Here is a 16,012-nt window from a genome sequence, read left to right on the forward strand (position 1 = left end):
AAAGAGATGAACGCCAGTTCTTTTAAAATTATATTTAAATGAACAAAGTTGATTTAAGTGTCTTTTTTCATACCTTGTACTAAGATTTAGGTCTATAGCATGTCATTATATCAAGAAATAATTTGCCAAAAGACTTTTTAGCATTTCATGTGCATTCCACTTAATGACAATTTTAATATTCTAGCTTTGGTCCTACGTCGTTACGAGGAGGTTTCAATTGCTCGGCATGCTGAAGAGTTCATAAAGATTGTTCCTAATTTCTTTTTCAAATCTGATACAGAGTTCAGAGCCATCGACGCAAGAGTTATCACGTTACTCAGTAAAAATGTTGGGAATACTATTGTTAGCTGCTTGAACTAAATCTACAGCTTTGGGACGGCGCGGTTTGCAGTGGGACGTTCCTGCTCGGTCAGGTTCGGGACAAGGTGCTGAGCCAGGTTCGGGCTGAGTGCGCTGCTGGGGAGGGGAGCTCGCCTGCCCGGGTGAAGCTGCCTGCCCCTTCCCGGCCGACAGTACCGCGTGTGCTCCTGCCCCTGCGTGCGTTAACGTGACGCTTTAGAAAACTGTGTGTTCTCTTGGTGACCAGAGAGCGTAAGACGTCCTCCACTGGCTGAACTGGGGGATCATTTCCCTTGCAGATTACGCTGCAATAAGCGCGTCTCCGAACGCGGCTTCCCAGCTCCAGCAGCTCAGCGTGGTTTTGTCTTGTGTCTCTTACTCTCCTCCGCCCCCAAAACACAAAGGGTTGGGTTTAGCTTTGCTTTTTCCCTTAATTCAGTGACTGTCCTGCTGCGTTATCCCAAGCACGGAGGGCCAGGGGTGGCTGCTCCCCAGCGGTGCCTGGCAGCACCCGAGGAGCACGCGGGGCTGAGGGTTCTGCTTGGACTCCAGACCCCCGAAGCTCAGGGATGTTCATCCCCAACGTCAAGGGCTTTGAATGAGATTGCTCTGCTGAAGAGCTCATTTGGAAGGCAGAGACCTGTGTTCCCAAGTCAACACGGCATAAATTTGTACCGGTAAAGTACATCAAGCTACCTGGTGCACAAAAGTGATTTAAAATGACGCGTAACCTGTAAGCACCCTGGAAATTCCTCTGACCTCCACAATGAAACATTGCTTCAGCAGATGTTTGTTTTCTTTTTATAGACATGTTTGTGGTCTCAAGTTACAGATATCTGAGTCGAGAAGTAGATCTGATAAATGGTGGCATAGGAAGAAGTCAGGGTGATCCGGGGTGCTTGGTGTCTTTGCCGATGTGAGGTCTGGCAGCGGAGCTGCCTGACTCCTCCATTTCCCTCCTTTGGGAGGTTTATGATATTAAATGTTTTGGGCTGCTCAGAGCCATAACAGTGCATAGAAATGATTTCCTGCAAAAACCCACACTCTAGAGTCTGGCTGCTGGTACCTTCAGAAGATGCTGTACCTGACTGTGGGGTGCCCTGTGGAAGGGCGACATCCAGGTGATGCTGTGGAGGGAGACACAGCGGTGACTCCAGAAACCTAAGCAGGGCTGAGGCGGAAGATGGTCATCTCTTGTGTCAAATGCACTGATGATACAGATACATTTTTTTTCTTTGATTTTTTTGATTGGCTCTCAAAATAAGAGAGTCGTTAATGGTTGAATTAATCTGGCTGAGTAACCACAATATGCAAAGACACCGGATGAATCTTTTGTGGAGTTCACTCTTTGGCAACAGAACGTGAGACCATTGAGCATAAATGGTGGCAGAGTAAATGTTTACTGAGAAGTGAAATCCTGTTATTAGTTGTATTACTATTATTAGTGCTGTTGTTGCTGTTCCCTCTTTTCTAGTTGTGTCAAGATCAAGTACAGAGTGCAAAAACATACAGGCTTTTCCAGCACGTTGATAAAAATGGGTCTTGGCACAGGAAAGGTGGCACTGGTGGAGGTTGTTGAATGGAGGTACCTGCCCCATCGCTCTCCCTCTCTGCAGCCTGCTGAGGACGCGCTGGGTGGGCACAGGCAAGGCACTGCTGCCCTGTTGCCGAAGCCGCTGTGCTTTGCACCTGGTGGCATTGTGCTGCAGGGACATCGCAGTAGGGAAGATGCTTTAGGACAGCCTTTGGTCCTGCCTGAGTCAGCAGAGCCCCAGATGTTGCTTGGTGTAATCTCTGTGGCAACGTGCCGTGCAAACAGAGGGGTCTGGAGGATGTGTTTTCGTGGCACTGGCATCCTGATCGCTCCTTAAATAGCCCCGAGGGGCTGCTCTGGGGGTGAGGCTTGTCAACGGCTGTCCCAGCACACACCAAACAAATGCCCAGCTCTCTGTAGCTTGTGTTTCAGCCTTCAAATTTTATCCTGATCTTACAAAAGTCCTTTATTTGGCAGCCCACGAGCAGTCCTCTGTGACAGTACAGCAGCCAACTTTGCACTGGCACGTGCTTGCTCGGTCCTGTTTGTTGGAGCCGTAGGTAATTACTCCTGTACTTAATGAATAGCATTACTTTTATTGATGAACACGGAGGCTACATGCTGGAAAGAGGAGGTAAGGATTAAGTTTTATGGCCTACTGCTGCTATGAAAAGGAGCATCTAGACACCAATTAATGTCCCCTTGATGGGATTAGCCATTGCGTTAACTGCAACTCTGGATAAAATTGCTAAGTCTGTTATTTTAGACTTCAACTTCTTAAATATTGTAGATACAAAATAAATTCACTTTCATCTTAAATGCAAATGACATGTAAGTCTAAAGACAAAAAAAAAAAATATCCAGTGTGTTTATGTTTGCTTGTGATTTATACCTCTTCCTACATGGATAAGAAGACTTCTTCGGAAGTCTTTATTTCATCTGTGCAGCCTTCAAAGAAAAGTCTGGTGACCTCCCAAAGTGACCCCAAGTGTCTGGGAGTCTGCTTGGCCAAGGACAGGCTAGATCTGAGATGCAGGGGTGAGACATCCCGGTCTGGGGCTGCTCGAGATTCCTCTTTCGCTTTTTCATTTGGGCTTTAATCTTCTGATAAGCCATCGGTACAGCGGAGGGGAAATGTCAAGGTAAATGAAGACTTAGAGAGCAGCATTTCTCAGGGGAGAAATAACTTCTGTCATCGGGGTTTTTTTTTTTTGTCTGCAGCAACAAGAAATAAGAGATGAGGCATTTCTGAAATCTGGATGTCGGTCAGAGCCGTCCTGACCAAGAGCCCCGTGCCCACCCCGTGCCCTGCGAGCGAGAGCTGCTATGCAAGGGCTTGAAAGCTGCGCACGGTGCAAAAACGCCCAACCAAACAAAAAAATTAATAGATGTTGATTGAAATCCATCACCTGGCATGTCTGATAGCCCCTGCTGGAGCAGAGCTCTACAGGGTGAGCCTTGCCTGCCCTGGGCGGCCAGGTGGGGAGGCGTCAGCTGGCGTGGGAGGCGTGCGGTAGCGCTCGCTCCTGGCACTGCTCCCCCTGCCCACGTCCACGGCGTGGGTGTTCGCTCCTGGTGCTGTGTGCTCCGTCCCCCTTCGAGCTGGTGCGCAGGGAGGGGGCATGTCATAGGCGATGGGTCTCTGCTGCCGGATGAGATCCAGCAGGGGCTGATGCTGTTGGGTATGGCCGGGAACCGACCAAATGTGATTTCCAGTGAAGCAAAGCGAGTCAGTGACATAAACCGAACAGATGATGCTTTTAAGCAAATTGTCCAAGTATTGGATAAGGGAATTATGGGCCTGCGTCAGTCTTTTCCGATGTTATTATGTATGCTCTGTGTTATTTTAAAGTGCCCCGTATTGGCCACACACAATTTTTCTTGGTGCTTTCAAGGAAGTATATGATTTCCCATGAGTATTGTGTTCTTGGTCCTCACTCTGGTTAATTAACTTTTCAGAAGAATATTTTGAGGTATGATTTTTTTTCCCCAGTATTTGCAGAATATTTCTTACCTCACTAACCCCTTCCAGAGCCACCTTTCCCTTCCACCTTGCCCCACACTTGTATTGCAGGCGTCTTCTTGGGGGAGCTGTAACCGCGCCTGCGGTGGAGCCCAGCGGTGGGCTCTGACCCATCTCTCTGCTTCGTGGGCTTCCCTGCTTCTCTGCTAAGTCTGTCTTGACTTTTTTGTAGAATCAGATTCTTTGTTTTTATCTTCCTGGTAGGATTTTGATTCCTTGCCAGTAACGTGAGACAACACACAACAAGAGGAGGTTGTGTGTTTGGCGAGTTTGGAAGCTAAAAAGTAGAAATACCTTGTAGCGTGCGATAGCACCAGCTCCTGACAGAGCGGTGTCGTGTTGAGTGATGTGTCATAGAATCACAGAATTGTTGAGGTTGGAAGACCTTTAAGATCATCTCGTCTAACCATTAACTCAGCACTGCCCAGCCCACGCTAAACCCTGTCCCTAAGTGACACATCTATGTGTCTTTTAAACACCTGGTGGATGGTGACCCCACCGCCTCCCCAGGCAGCCTGTTCCAGTGCTTGACCACCCTTTTGGTGAAGACACCTTTCCTAATAACCAACCCAAACCTCTCTGGCACAACTTCGGGCCATTTCTTCTTGTCCTACTGCTTGTTACTTGAGAGAATGACGTAGCAGCGTCATGTTGTGTGATGACATAGTAGCGTTGTGATGTGTCATGACTTGCATGTTGTTTCACCCAAATCTGGGAAGCAGCTCCAGTCATGCTCAGCAGGAGAACGATGGCGTTTCTCTTTTAGGAGCTGACACAAACCTGTGAAACACACAAGCGTTGGCCGCGACTCCGGCTTTAGCGCTTGCTCAGGTTAGCTGAGGCGCAGGTATGAGTGATGTCGGTGTGTTGGACTGGGATGTCATCAGTTGGTCGTGCTGTACTGTGGGACACAAACACAGTGCATTCTGCAAGTTCTTAGGTGACTTCGGTTTCCAGCAAGATGGCTTTTTGGAGGAGGGTGTCCTGGTGCTTGTCGCTGCCTTGTTCTGCGCCCGTGGGAGGGGTTAGGGGTCTCAGGATGACGGCAAGTTCAAGGACTTTGTTCTCTTTGTCTTTACTGGGAAAGAAGAGTGATGATTCAGAGCAGTGATTTATTACTGAGCTCCATCTTTCTTTCCAGGGCTTCCTCCAAGACTCTAGCTTTTCCCAGCCAGTTTCAGTGTCAGTAGTTTGCTCCTTTGGGAGAGTGGAAGTTAATTTCTCATTATTATCATGCATAGATTCAGAAGATGGAAAATAGTCTCCTTTTGCTGTCCCTCGACTCCATGATAACTTCATAGCCAGAGAAAAGGAAGCTCACAGTCATGCAGGACAAAAACCAGTGTGAGCCGGGTAGCAGGAGGGCTTTCCCAGTGCAGTGTGTGGCTGGGGCTGGAGGGCGGGATGGAGGGTGGGATGGAGGGGGGCTTGCGCACCTACACCCTGGGGCGGGCTGGCTGCTGCCTTTGCCCCAGCACGGTGCAGAATGTGTCCAGTCCATGATGCCCTTTGGCTTTATTGTCACCTCCCAGCTCCAGGGGCTAGCATGCATAGATATATACAAGATAAAAAATTAATTTTAGAGCCATAGACCTTCTTGAGGAAGGGTTCTGGCTGCTCTTATTTCGTTGTCCTGGAAAAAGAGTTGCTTTTAGCTTTGCAGTATTTGCAATTCCCTTTCGGCGACCCAAACTCCCCAGGCTGTAAGACATAGTTTTCATTAAATGGTACACCTGACATTTACCAAATCTTGTTGTGACAATTTAGAGGGAGCTAGTTGCATTGAAAAGCCTTATTAATATTGCGGTAATGTGATTAGGGGAACATCTCGGTCGTTTAGGCCAAAGGGACTTTAATTTATGAGCACAATGGAGAAGCATCAGTTGACCAAAATAGCCTAATCTTATCTTGTTTTCTGCTTACTCCCTTCTTGTATCTAGTACATGTTCATGATCAGATAAGTAGGTTTAGATTCCTATTATCCAAGTAAGGGACTCTGTATAAAACAACCCCCCTCTCAGAATGAGACTTGGTGCTAGAGGTGGGTACGTGCAGCTGAGGTGGGAGGCCAAATCCCAAATGACATTGCTGGAAAACCTTCCCTGGAAATCTCCTGTTTCCCACCGGTGCAAGTGCTCTGTTACTGCCTCTTCCCACGTTGCTGAGAGAAACCCCAGTTTATCTGGGGACCTGGAACGGTCCTGAGCTGGAGTTGAGCATCCTTGGTGCCCAGGGAGCCCCAAGCAGCCAGCAGGTCCCGACACCCAGCAGCCGCAGGGTATGATTGCTCACCTTAAAATAAGTCTGAAAATGGAACTTAGCATCTTCTTCCCGGCTGTAGCAGGAACAATTTGGGCAAAAGTAGCTCTCATGCTGTTGTGGCAATTTGCAAGAGCTGTGGTGGTAAATAACAGGGGGAGAGGGAGGGAAGCATCTCAGATCTCATCAATACTTAAGACAAAAGGCTTTCTGCTCTGCAATTACTCTTCCTGTCCTTTCCCCTCCTTCCCCCAGGCCACAAGCGAGAAGCCTAAATAGAGATCAGGCAGCTTTTAAATGCCACAGGCTCATAAAAGAGAGGAAATTCAGAGCTGTAACTTTGCTGCTGCTATTTGGGTCCGTAAGCAAGCAGACGATCCTGCAAGCTCCACACAGTGGGATCAGAAATAATTGCACCGTCTCTGCCCAGAACCAGCTGCCCTGGTTTCAGGGCTTCCGCACAGCTTTTGGGGAGACAGACGAGCGACGTACCCGGATGCTGGCACCGAACGCGTGTCCTGGCCGTCGCAGCCGGGCTCGTGGGGTTTTGGAGGTGGTTTGTGAATTTGAGGATGGGGTGCGCATCTCTGCTGGTGGAGGAGCGGGCGTTGCGAGGCTTTGCTCCTTGGCGTTCCTGGCCTAAGTGGAATGTGGTGATTTACTGTCCGTGAGTGAGGCAGGCACGGTGCTTCTCGTCTCTGCTGCTGGGAAGGACAAGGATTGGATTTGGGAGGGATGTTTTAGGAATGACCCCTCCAGCAGCCCCCATGCCTCATGTGACAAGCACAAACAGGCGTCTCGGTGGGCTCGGATCACTCTGGCTTGCTTTCAGGTGTACCATAATATTAAAATACTATTTTATTATTTTCCATTTAGTCCCGCATTAATGAAAAGAGTGCTGTGTAGCTGCAGAGTAGTAGCTAATCAAATCAAGTAAATTGCCGTTAATGTTTCAGTACTTGTTATTATTGCCATGATTCCAGGTGGACTGGAGTGCAGGGGAAGACGGTTGCTCTCCGTGCCTGGTGGCGCACAGGCGAGCTGACCTTGCCTTGGCTGCAGCCTTCCCGAGCAGGGAGCTGGTAGGAAATTGCAATCCCAGGGGAGCCCATGCTCAGGCCCGTGGTTTTGTCCCCCTCTTCTGCAAAGGTATGAATGAAATTCCCAAATTCAGGCTGAGCAGCGAAACCTTCAGAGATGTGGGTTGGAGTTGCACCCGTTGCGCGTCCTGGGAATCCTTGTCGGACCTCATCTGCCGAGCCTTCCCGCAGCCATCAGTCTGCTGCTCGTGGCTGTGTGTGTGCCACACAGATAAGCACCGGAGATCTTCCCTCCCTGGTCTTTCTTACAGCAAGTGAAATACAATAGCAATGTGGCTCAGGTTAAAATTGCCTCTCATTTTACCAAGATACCCTTAAAAACCAGTCGCTTTTTGTGAGCCTTAGAGCAACTCTATACACTCTTATCAAAACTGACAACTGCTTCAGGGATCCTGAAGAGATTTTATTTCATTGTGCTTTTTTTCGGTAGAGATCTCGTTAACTGTTTTCCGGCGACCTCTTCTCATGTTCTTTTCCCGTCGCAGAAATAAGCCAACAAACCCCCGATTCCAGCTTTGCTGAACGGCAGCTGCAGAGCTGGGCTCTGCCGTCCCTTCACCCTGTGCTCTCGTGGCACCCAGCGTGAGAAAACTGCGATTTTGCTCACATCAAAAAACTTTCAGGTCCTTGGAGCGTACTTTTCTCCGAGAAGCCGCGTGTGTGAGTGCCGAGGCACTAGGCAGGAGATGAGTTCCCGTGCTGTCTTTTCGTTACACGCAGGTAACTCATCGTAAGCCATAGGGCACATCTCCGCGACGGCAACAAGGGGAAATCTTTGATGTTTTGAAAAGGGTTTGAGCTGACATGTGCAGCGACTGGAGGTTTATAGAATAAACACCCAAACAAGATACGTAGTATCTCCACTGAATTAATCCTGCGCTATCTACGAGGCTGTCAAACAGGCGCTGTGGTTGCACTGGCTGCAGAGTGTTTATTTTCAGGGTGATGCACAGGAGCAGCGAGGAGCAGCCTCACCGAGCCCTGGGGCACGGGTTGCAGGAGGAGGGGGCGGTGCAGTTTGGGGAAATGAGGTGCGGGTTTCTGGGCACAGGGAATAAGTATCTGCACGTATGTGGAAAAAAATGGAGGGGGGGGGGAAATATGTGTAATTTCTGGTTTAGTAAAAAAAAATAATATGTGCTAATTATCACTTAGATCAAAGATCATTTCAGTCTTGCAAATGTACGCAGAAGTAGAAAGTCTGCTGAAAGTCATGCTAAAAGAGACTTGGTGCGCTTTCCCACCCACGTTCATTACATCGGCGCCGATGTGCACGAGCGCTCCGGAGGCGCGGGGCGGGCATCGGGCAGGGCGTCCCTGGGCACGTACCCGCAGAGGCATGCCGGGGGGCGGGGGCGAGGAACGAGGATGGGGTTTGGTAGCAGGTCCAGCTGATGGGGTTTGTTTGGGTGGAGGAAGGGCGTTGTGTTGGTTGAGCTAAGTAATTTTGGCTGGCCAGTGGTGGTAGAAAACCATCATGAGCTTATCTTCCTCAGTAGTAGGGTGCCTTTATGTGCTTAATGGAGCATCGGGATGAGTTACTCTATAATTAACAGCTTTTACATCAATGTTACAGCCCTATTATTATGTGATAAACGCGGGTGAAGGCGGCTGTCTTCAAACGGAGTATTTTGGTAGAGAAAAATGAGGAGAGGGTACCTGCAGAAGCTTGTTTGTGTGCTTGCTTCATGGTGTCGTGCTGTTCAAAACAGGAGCGGGAGGGAAGAAGGATGCGCTTCCAGCTGGGCCAGGCACTGAGTTTGCACCTTGGTGTGGCTCTGAAGTCCCAAGCCAGCGTTGCATGGACACAAACGGCTTAATTCAGCTTATTTATTTAAAGCGCTTCCTTGCATTGGCTGGGCGTGAAAATACGTGGTGGGTTTTGCTGGTTTTTTTAGCAGTTCCAGCTATCGCTCTGCACTGTCTGAAAACGTGTGGCTGCTGACATCCAAAAAGCCGAGGGGTGCGCAGTGTGGACTTGATGGAGCGCGGGGGACCCTCTCTCTCGCTCTCTCCTGAAAGGCTTCGTTGTTTGTTTGGCTTGTTTGTACAAGTTCAGGTGCTTTGATACCAAAAGGCTCCAGCCAAAGCTTTCCTGTGAAAGTTGTTTATTGCTGCTGCTGCTGTTGTTTTTCTTTCTGTTCTTGGTGTCCTAAAGCCAAATTACTGTGACTAATGCACCACTGTAAGTGTCTGCAGCATCTACAGCACTGCTGCCTGCGTGGGATGCATGCTGTCTTTGCAGTGCTGGGGGGTTTTTTTGTTAGCTTTTTACTTTCTACTGTTACAGCAGAAATGCCCCCATTGTGCGTTGGCTTAGCAGATGGCAAAACATTTCTGTGCAATATCATCATACACCAGAGCCACGCTGACTGCTGTCTGTTGGGCACGGATTGGTGTGCCTGTGTGGGTATTTTAAAGGGTCCACGTAGTTTCTGAGCAGAAACTGTTTTCCTGTGACTTTGAAGTCAGGGAGGTGCTCAGAAGAGAGAAAGTTACTCTGAGCCTAACACGGTTCTAAGCAGGAGCAGTGAAACCAGTGTGTACGCTAATGCATTTCTTCTTCTGTTCCTTTTTGCTTGTTTATTGCCTTTTTAAGCCAACATCCATATTCTGGTGCTGCGTTTGGGGTGGTTGTTATCTAATCCTGCTGCTGCATTAAAAAGAGAGAGAATGTCTATAATAAAATAATAACAATCCTTTTTTTTTCCTTAACCTTTCCTTCCTTCTAATTTTCAGCATATAGCTGAGCCCAATCATAATATATCCTGTGAAAATGCTGGCTATTTCATGATGCATCATAAGATGTCCTTTTTTCCCCCTTTTTTTTTTTTAAAGCTATCATTGGTGCACTTACTTTGTTAGGTAAAAGATTTGCAAGTAAGATCTTGCAGATTGCAGAACATCAGTTAATCCAGTTAACAGCAACAAAAGGTGAAATTTTATTTTATGCCAAATACAGAATATTGCTCTTCTGGGGAGACTTTCGCCGGTCTGTAGTACGTTGCTTCATAAACTCTCTCAGGGTCGTTTTTTTTCTCTCTGTAATCCAAAACTGTTTCCTGTTTGCAGACCGCAGAATGGTTCTATGATCCTGTACAATAGAAAGAAGGTGAAATACAGGAAAGATGGATATTGCTGGAAAAAAAGGAAAGATGGGAAAACCACCAGAGAGGATCACATGAAACTGAAAGTCCAAGGAGTGGAGGTAGGAGACCGAAGGGGTGGCGGGGTTGGGTGGGCTGCGCTGGGAAGCAGCGGCTCCCTGAAATACATTCAACGTGGACTTGTCCGCATGTTCAGAAAATTATTTCTATTTGCTGAATTCCAGATATTTCTCCCTCATCCCCCCAAAATTAATCCTCTGAGCAAAACTCGAATATGGCTTCACCGTCTGATTGCGTTGCTGCTCGCTGGTTGTCGTGTTGAAGACAGACACCAACATCTCGTTGCAGCAAGCATCTCTTGGTGGAATACGTGTTTTTTGTAACGGGGACTTCCCAAGGGTGACCAAACATTTCAAAGTGCCTTGTAAGGCTTTTTTTTTTTTTTTTTTAGCATCTAAGCTTTGTCTGTGTAAGATCTGATTGTCACAAATACCCACTAGCTTTTGGTAGCAACTGCCAAAATTTTCCATGTGCTTACCAAGTGTTGGTCTTACAGTATGCAGAAGCAGAAATTCAGACCAGAATCAGACTCTGCTTCAAGGGGTGTTTTGAAGGAGACTGTTGCTCTACCGATGGTTTTTAGCCATTCAAGGAAATTCAGCTAGGTGATTTCACTTGACACAGTATTTCTGCAATTCACCTGTTTGTTCTAAAATACGGTGTTGTTTGGCACAGCTGTTCTTTCTTAATCGCTGACTGTGTGAGGGCGGGGCTGTTGGATTGCACTGATCACTTTGGGCGTTACAGGTCTGCACAGATGTGGAGGAGAAGTACATTTATTTAACTTCTTTTGTATTTTATTGAATGGGAATTACCTTTTCTGATAGTAGAAGTCCAGCTGCAGAGCTTTGCCTAGCTTAGTTCCTGCGACAATAGGGCTGTATTCCCTGTGTTTGGTACTGAACTTGGGGCTCAGATGCCAAGAGGGGGTTAAAATGTGTGATTGTAGCATTCAGCTGTCTTGAAGAAGTCCTCTGGTTTTGGCAAACGACCGGCAAAGTCGTCAGGGTCTGTATGTGTACGAGCTGTATTGATTTCCACGGCTAGCAGGCTGCATGCACTGCTGCGGGCAGGCGGCTACAGCCAGGCAGGCAGGCGCAGCGCAGCAGGGTTTGCAGCGTTTGGAATAATCCTTTTGGAAAAATCGGTGGTGTTCCAGGACAGGCAAAGCTTAACCTGGCAGCTCAAGGCATGTTTAGTAGCTTTGGGGCTGGGCTTTGGGTTAAGCCGGGGCAGCCTGCGCTCCCCCGTGGCGCTGGGAGTTGGGCTGGGGCTTTCCTGGCACCTCGGGGGGCCACCGCTGCACCCGGGGCTGGGGATGCGAAGCGACCAGGCACCTGGAATACACCTCGTGCTCCAGCTTCCTTCTGAGCGATTTGTCATTCTTACATTCCGTCATTGCTTTAATGAGGTTTTGGGTTTTTAAAATAGTATTAAGTGGATTGCATTATATCACACCAGGGAGGCATAATTTTGTTCCGTAATTGTTACATCCAATAAGAATATTTTACCATGACAACCTCGCCCCACCCTAAAAAAAGAAGTCAGCATAATAAAAGTTGTGCATTGTTTTTGTTTTGAGTTTGCAGAGACTGATTTAACCGACTTCTGTGAACTTTAGCAATGCAGAATACCAAAATCTGCACTGCCAAACTTGCCTGCAGGAGGGTGGGGTGTCCGTTGCCTACCACACACACACACATGATTAAATAAATACTTTCTGATGTGTTTTTTCAAAGACTGAGCCAGCAGCCCCTTGAGTGCCTGGCTGTGTGGATGTGCGTGGCAATCACGTTAAACTCCAATAGCCCTGCACTGAACCCAGTGATTTCTCTTTTATTGAAGTACATCTTCTAGAAAGCAACAAATCTCCAAGTGGATGTATCAGGAGCTGGAGGTTGCACAGCTCTTGGGGTTTCTTCCCGGGGCTGATCGCATTCACCACTTTAAAAAATAAGTGTCTAAGTATTTGCTTTGCAACTTGGAGGTACCAGAATTTGGCCATTCATTCCTATGTCTTTCTCCCGCTTAAGAGCCCTTTTAGTACCTGGTATTTTATCTCCAAGAAGGTACTTGTGCCCTCTCATCAAGTCATCCCTCGATCTTCTCGCTGTGAAGCCTGACAGCCCCAGCTCTGATGGCTCTGGCGGATGCAGGATGCAGCCAGGTCCACAGCCAATAGCTCTTGCGGCAGGTAAAGCAACAACTGCGCGTGGACCTGGCTCCGAGCCAGCGCTGGCAACAGTTAACGGCAACTTTTACTGGGGCTCCCAGCTGAAGGAACACAGCTTCTGTATAAATCTGTGTGTTAAGCAGCACTAAGTGTTATCAAAATCCAAACTGATATCTCAGTGTTGAAAAGAAATTAATATTCCCCCCCGCCAGCTGTCAGAGCGTACAAAGGAGCCGATGGTCCAAGTCCTCGTAATTTCTGTACGCGAAGGTGGGAGAAAAGGAACGAACAGGAACCAGCAAATAGAGATTTGGGTGTGAAATTCAACTCCTGCATAAATCTGGGTCTGGAAGAGCTGGGTCCGCTGTGGGAAGGTCCCTTGTGCCTGAGAGCGCGTCTGGGTCTGGTGGTGGGAGGAAGAACCGGCACCGGCCCCGTGCGGAGCCGCCCTCACGCCCCTTTGCCATCCCGCTGAGCTGCCAGGGGGCACCGAGCGACACGGGGAAAGTCCAACCTCGTGACCTCTGAGCGTTGCTTGGGCACAAGTACATGGTTTTACCCTTCTTAATTAATTACTGGATCGGTACACCGTGCTACTTCACGGATAGCGTTACAGCTTCAGGATTCTGATGCCATCCTAATGGGCAGCAATCTCTTTCCTTGGGCACATGGGCCACAGATTTAAAATAATAAAAAAAAGGCTTTTTTCAAAGTTGGAGTGCTACTGTAGTTAGCTGCATTAGGGTTTAACAGGGCATGAAATAACTGTCTGCCTTGTGGCACTGCCAGATCATCTCAGCGACTCTCGCAGCCAGAAGATAAATAGGTATCATTGTCGTGCTGATGGAAAAATACTTGCAAAGCCGACAGCCAAGAGTATCGATAGCATCCAGACAGAGCTCTGGAAGCTGCAGCTAATGGCCGGGAAGGAGAAACACGTTGGCCCGTGAAACTACTGACCAACCACTTCTGAAAAGGGATTTGTATTAGCAGATTTAATAATTAATTGCTTCCCAAGCATCATCAATGTGACGGCTTCTGCATATTCCCAAATTTTGAGTAAGGAGAAAAACCCATTTTGAAACAAAGAGTTTGCACCAGATACTTGGGGATGTTGGTGTCTGTCAGTGCCACTGAGAAGGATTTTGTGAGCGCGGACGATGCAGCTAAAGCAAATTTAGGATATAAATAAGGAATAAACTAATCAAAATAGGAATACACTAATTTAAATAAATAAGGATTAAGAGGAATAAACTAATTAACCAAACGGATGTTAAATGATAACTGCCTGAAATCCTCAAGCTATTGTCTTGGTTAGCATCACTGCGCATGAGGGTTTTGGGTATTACTTGGTTAATCTGATGCACAATCCTGTTAGAAAACGCTGGATAAACCAGAAAGGAGAAGTTAATTTGGCCTTTCCCTTAATACACCTCTTTGTGCAATTCTTTGTGGAATCCATTAAAAATCTCCAGTCCGTGATCCTTTTTAAAATTCTAATTAATTAGGATCCCTGGTGATGTGTTCCTAATCAATTCACATAATTAAAAATTTTAACTAATAAATAATAGTAAGGGGAGTGTTGCAGTAGCTTTAGCATCGTTCCGGGCTGGTGCTGCCCTGACGCTCAGTTCCCTCGGCTGATGCTTTTGCCTCTTCTTGTGCCTGAACCTTTCTGGGTGCCTATAAACGGCGTGTTCACATGAATTCACGGTAAACCGCTGCTAAAATTAAAACGAGGTCATATTTTTATAGCAAATGTCCCTCTCGTCCTCTGCGTTTTAGAAGGTCGGCACCTATTCTGTTGCTCTTTGTCCTGTTTTGAGGGTGTTTTGGTCTCTCCAAAGCCCAGTGCCTGAGGAGAAGTTGGGGAAAAGGCTTCTCTCTGCCTTGGGGCAACGCCGTGCCATGCAGGGTCCCTCTCCGAGCACCAGCAACGCCACCTGTGATGTGACTCTGCCCAACGGCTGGTGGGAGCCTGGTGCCCCCCGAACCCCCGGTGGCTGGAGCAGCAGCATCGCAGCCTCGGTGGGGACGGGACGCTCCGGAGGCTGTGCGGGGGTGGCAGAGGGAGCAGCGCAGCAGTGACCACCAGCGGCCCTGGCTCCGGCATGCTCCTTCGTCAGCCTTGATTTAGTCTGACACCGCTAATTTCGGATCAGAGTGATCAGAGGGAAAGATGAATGCGCCAGAGCTCGTATATTTGAAATACCTGGTTCTCTCATCTATAAATATGTGCTGTCTCAGTACGAGCTGATAATCTTTATGAATTCCTTAAAAAACAAAACAAAACAAAAAAGTAAAACTTGATTTCGGTCTTATTAAGAGAGAAACTCCCTTGTGGAGATGGAGATGCAGAGTATCAATTTTGTATGCAGGACTTGTATTTAATTAATATCATAACAGTCCCTTAACACTATTACAGATTAGTCCACGAGGACAGGAATGAAAATTTTAGATTATTCAATTACTGCATAAACCCTGGGACATCACCATCAAAAACTTTGCAAAAGGTTTCGTTAGCATGTGGGGCTGGGGATGCAGGTACCTGAGCCCGGTGCTGCGCAGCCGGGGTGCTGATGGTGACTCTTCCAGCTCGCGAGCTGGGAGCGTGTGCGAAGAACGAGATGACTTTTCCTTTCAGTAAATGACCAAACGGGCTTTTCTGTATTATGTAAAATAACCCATCATGGAATATTACACTGCAAAATGTTTTTACATCTCTCAATTCCCTGCTATTGTTGGCAAAATTTACTTGTAAGTTATTACTGGCGGGTGGAAGCGACTTCAGAGATCACATGCTCAAGCAGCACTAATCTGGAGAACTATTCCTAGGACAGTCTGATCCAATTCGCTTTAATTTACATGGGCTTTGCTCGCCCTCAGAGGTGAGCCGTGTAGTTTGCAAACTAATTAGGATTGCATTGTTCAGTTGGGCTGCCTGGTGCATTCCAGAGAAATCCTGTGGAATGGCACTGGAGGAGAAATGAGAGTTTAATGCGAAAGGCTTTCTGAGAACATGACCCACACGTGTGCATACATTAACGCAAACAAGTGCAGTCCTGAAAGCGAAGGAGAACAACAGCTCAAGGATCTGACAGTTTTTGTTCAGATCTGTTCTTTATCACCACTGCTAATGGTATTTTCCTTATATCCCTCCTAATATTTGGGTCTTGCCACTTCTAACCAGCCTCTCCCTTAATCCCCCATAAGCCAGTCGAGGGCACAGAGCATCTCCCCATCTGTCTTTGCTGTGGCTTGTACATCTGTGATGGGCAGAGGCTCATGCAGAAACGTGGAAGGTGGTGGCTCCTTGTGAGCTGTGGTTGGATTTTGTTCTGTCACCTGTTTTAGGGAGTGTTTACAGCAGCCAGAACGTAGGGCTGTGATGGCATCTCAGTGATTCATGTGTCTGTG

General features: G+C 47.7%; 1 protein-coding gene across 10 annotated transcripts in view; it reads left to right on the top strand.

Annotated features, from left to right (window-relative positions):
- CAMTA1 (calmodulin binding transcription activator 1) overlaps positions 1–16,012 on the top strand; it is a 323,207-nt gene that overhangs the window by 101,986 nt on the left and 205,209 nt on the right. For all 10 annotated transcript variants that reach the window (XM_040588315.1, XM_040588301.1, XM_040588306.1 and 7 more), the window contains one exon: positions 10,328–10,463. In XM_040588315.1, coding sequence (XP_040444249.1) covers positions 10,328–10,463 — 136 coding nt within the window. The remainder of the gene's footprint in view (positions 1–10,327; positions 10,464–16,012) is intronic.

This window comes from Falco naumanni, chromosome 3, assembly GCF_017639655.2.
Source record: "Falco naumanni isolate bFalNau1 chromosome 3, bFalNau1.pat, whole genome shotgun sequence".
In the NCBI taxonomy this organism is placed as follows: Eukaryota; Metazoa; Chordata; class Aves; order Falconiformes; family Falconidae; genus Falco; species Falco naumanni.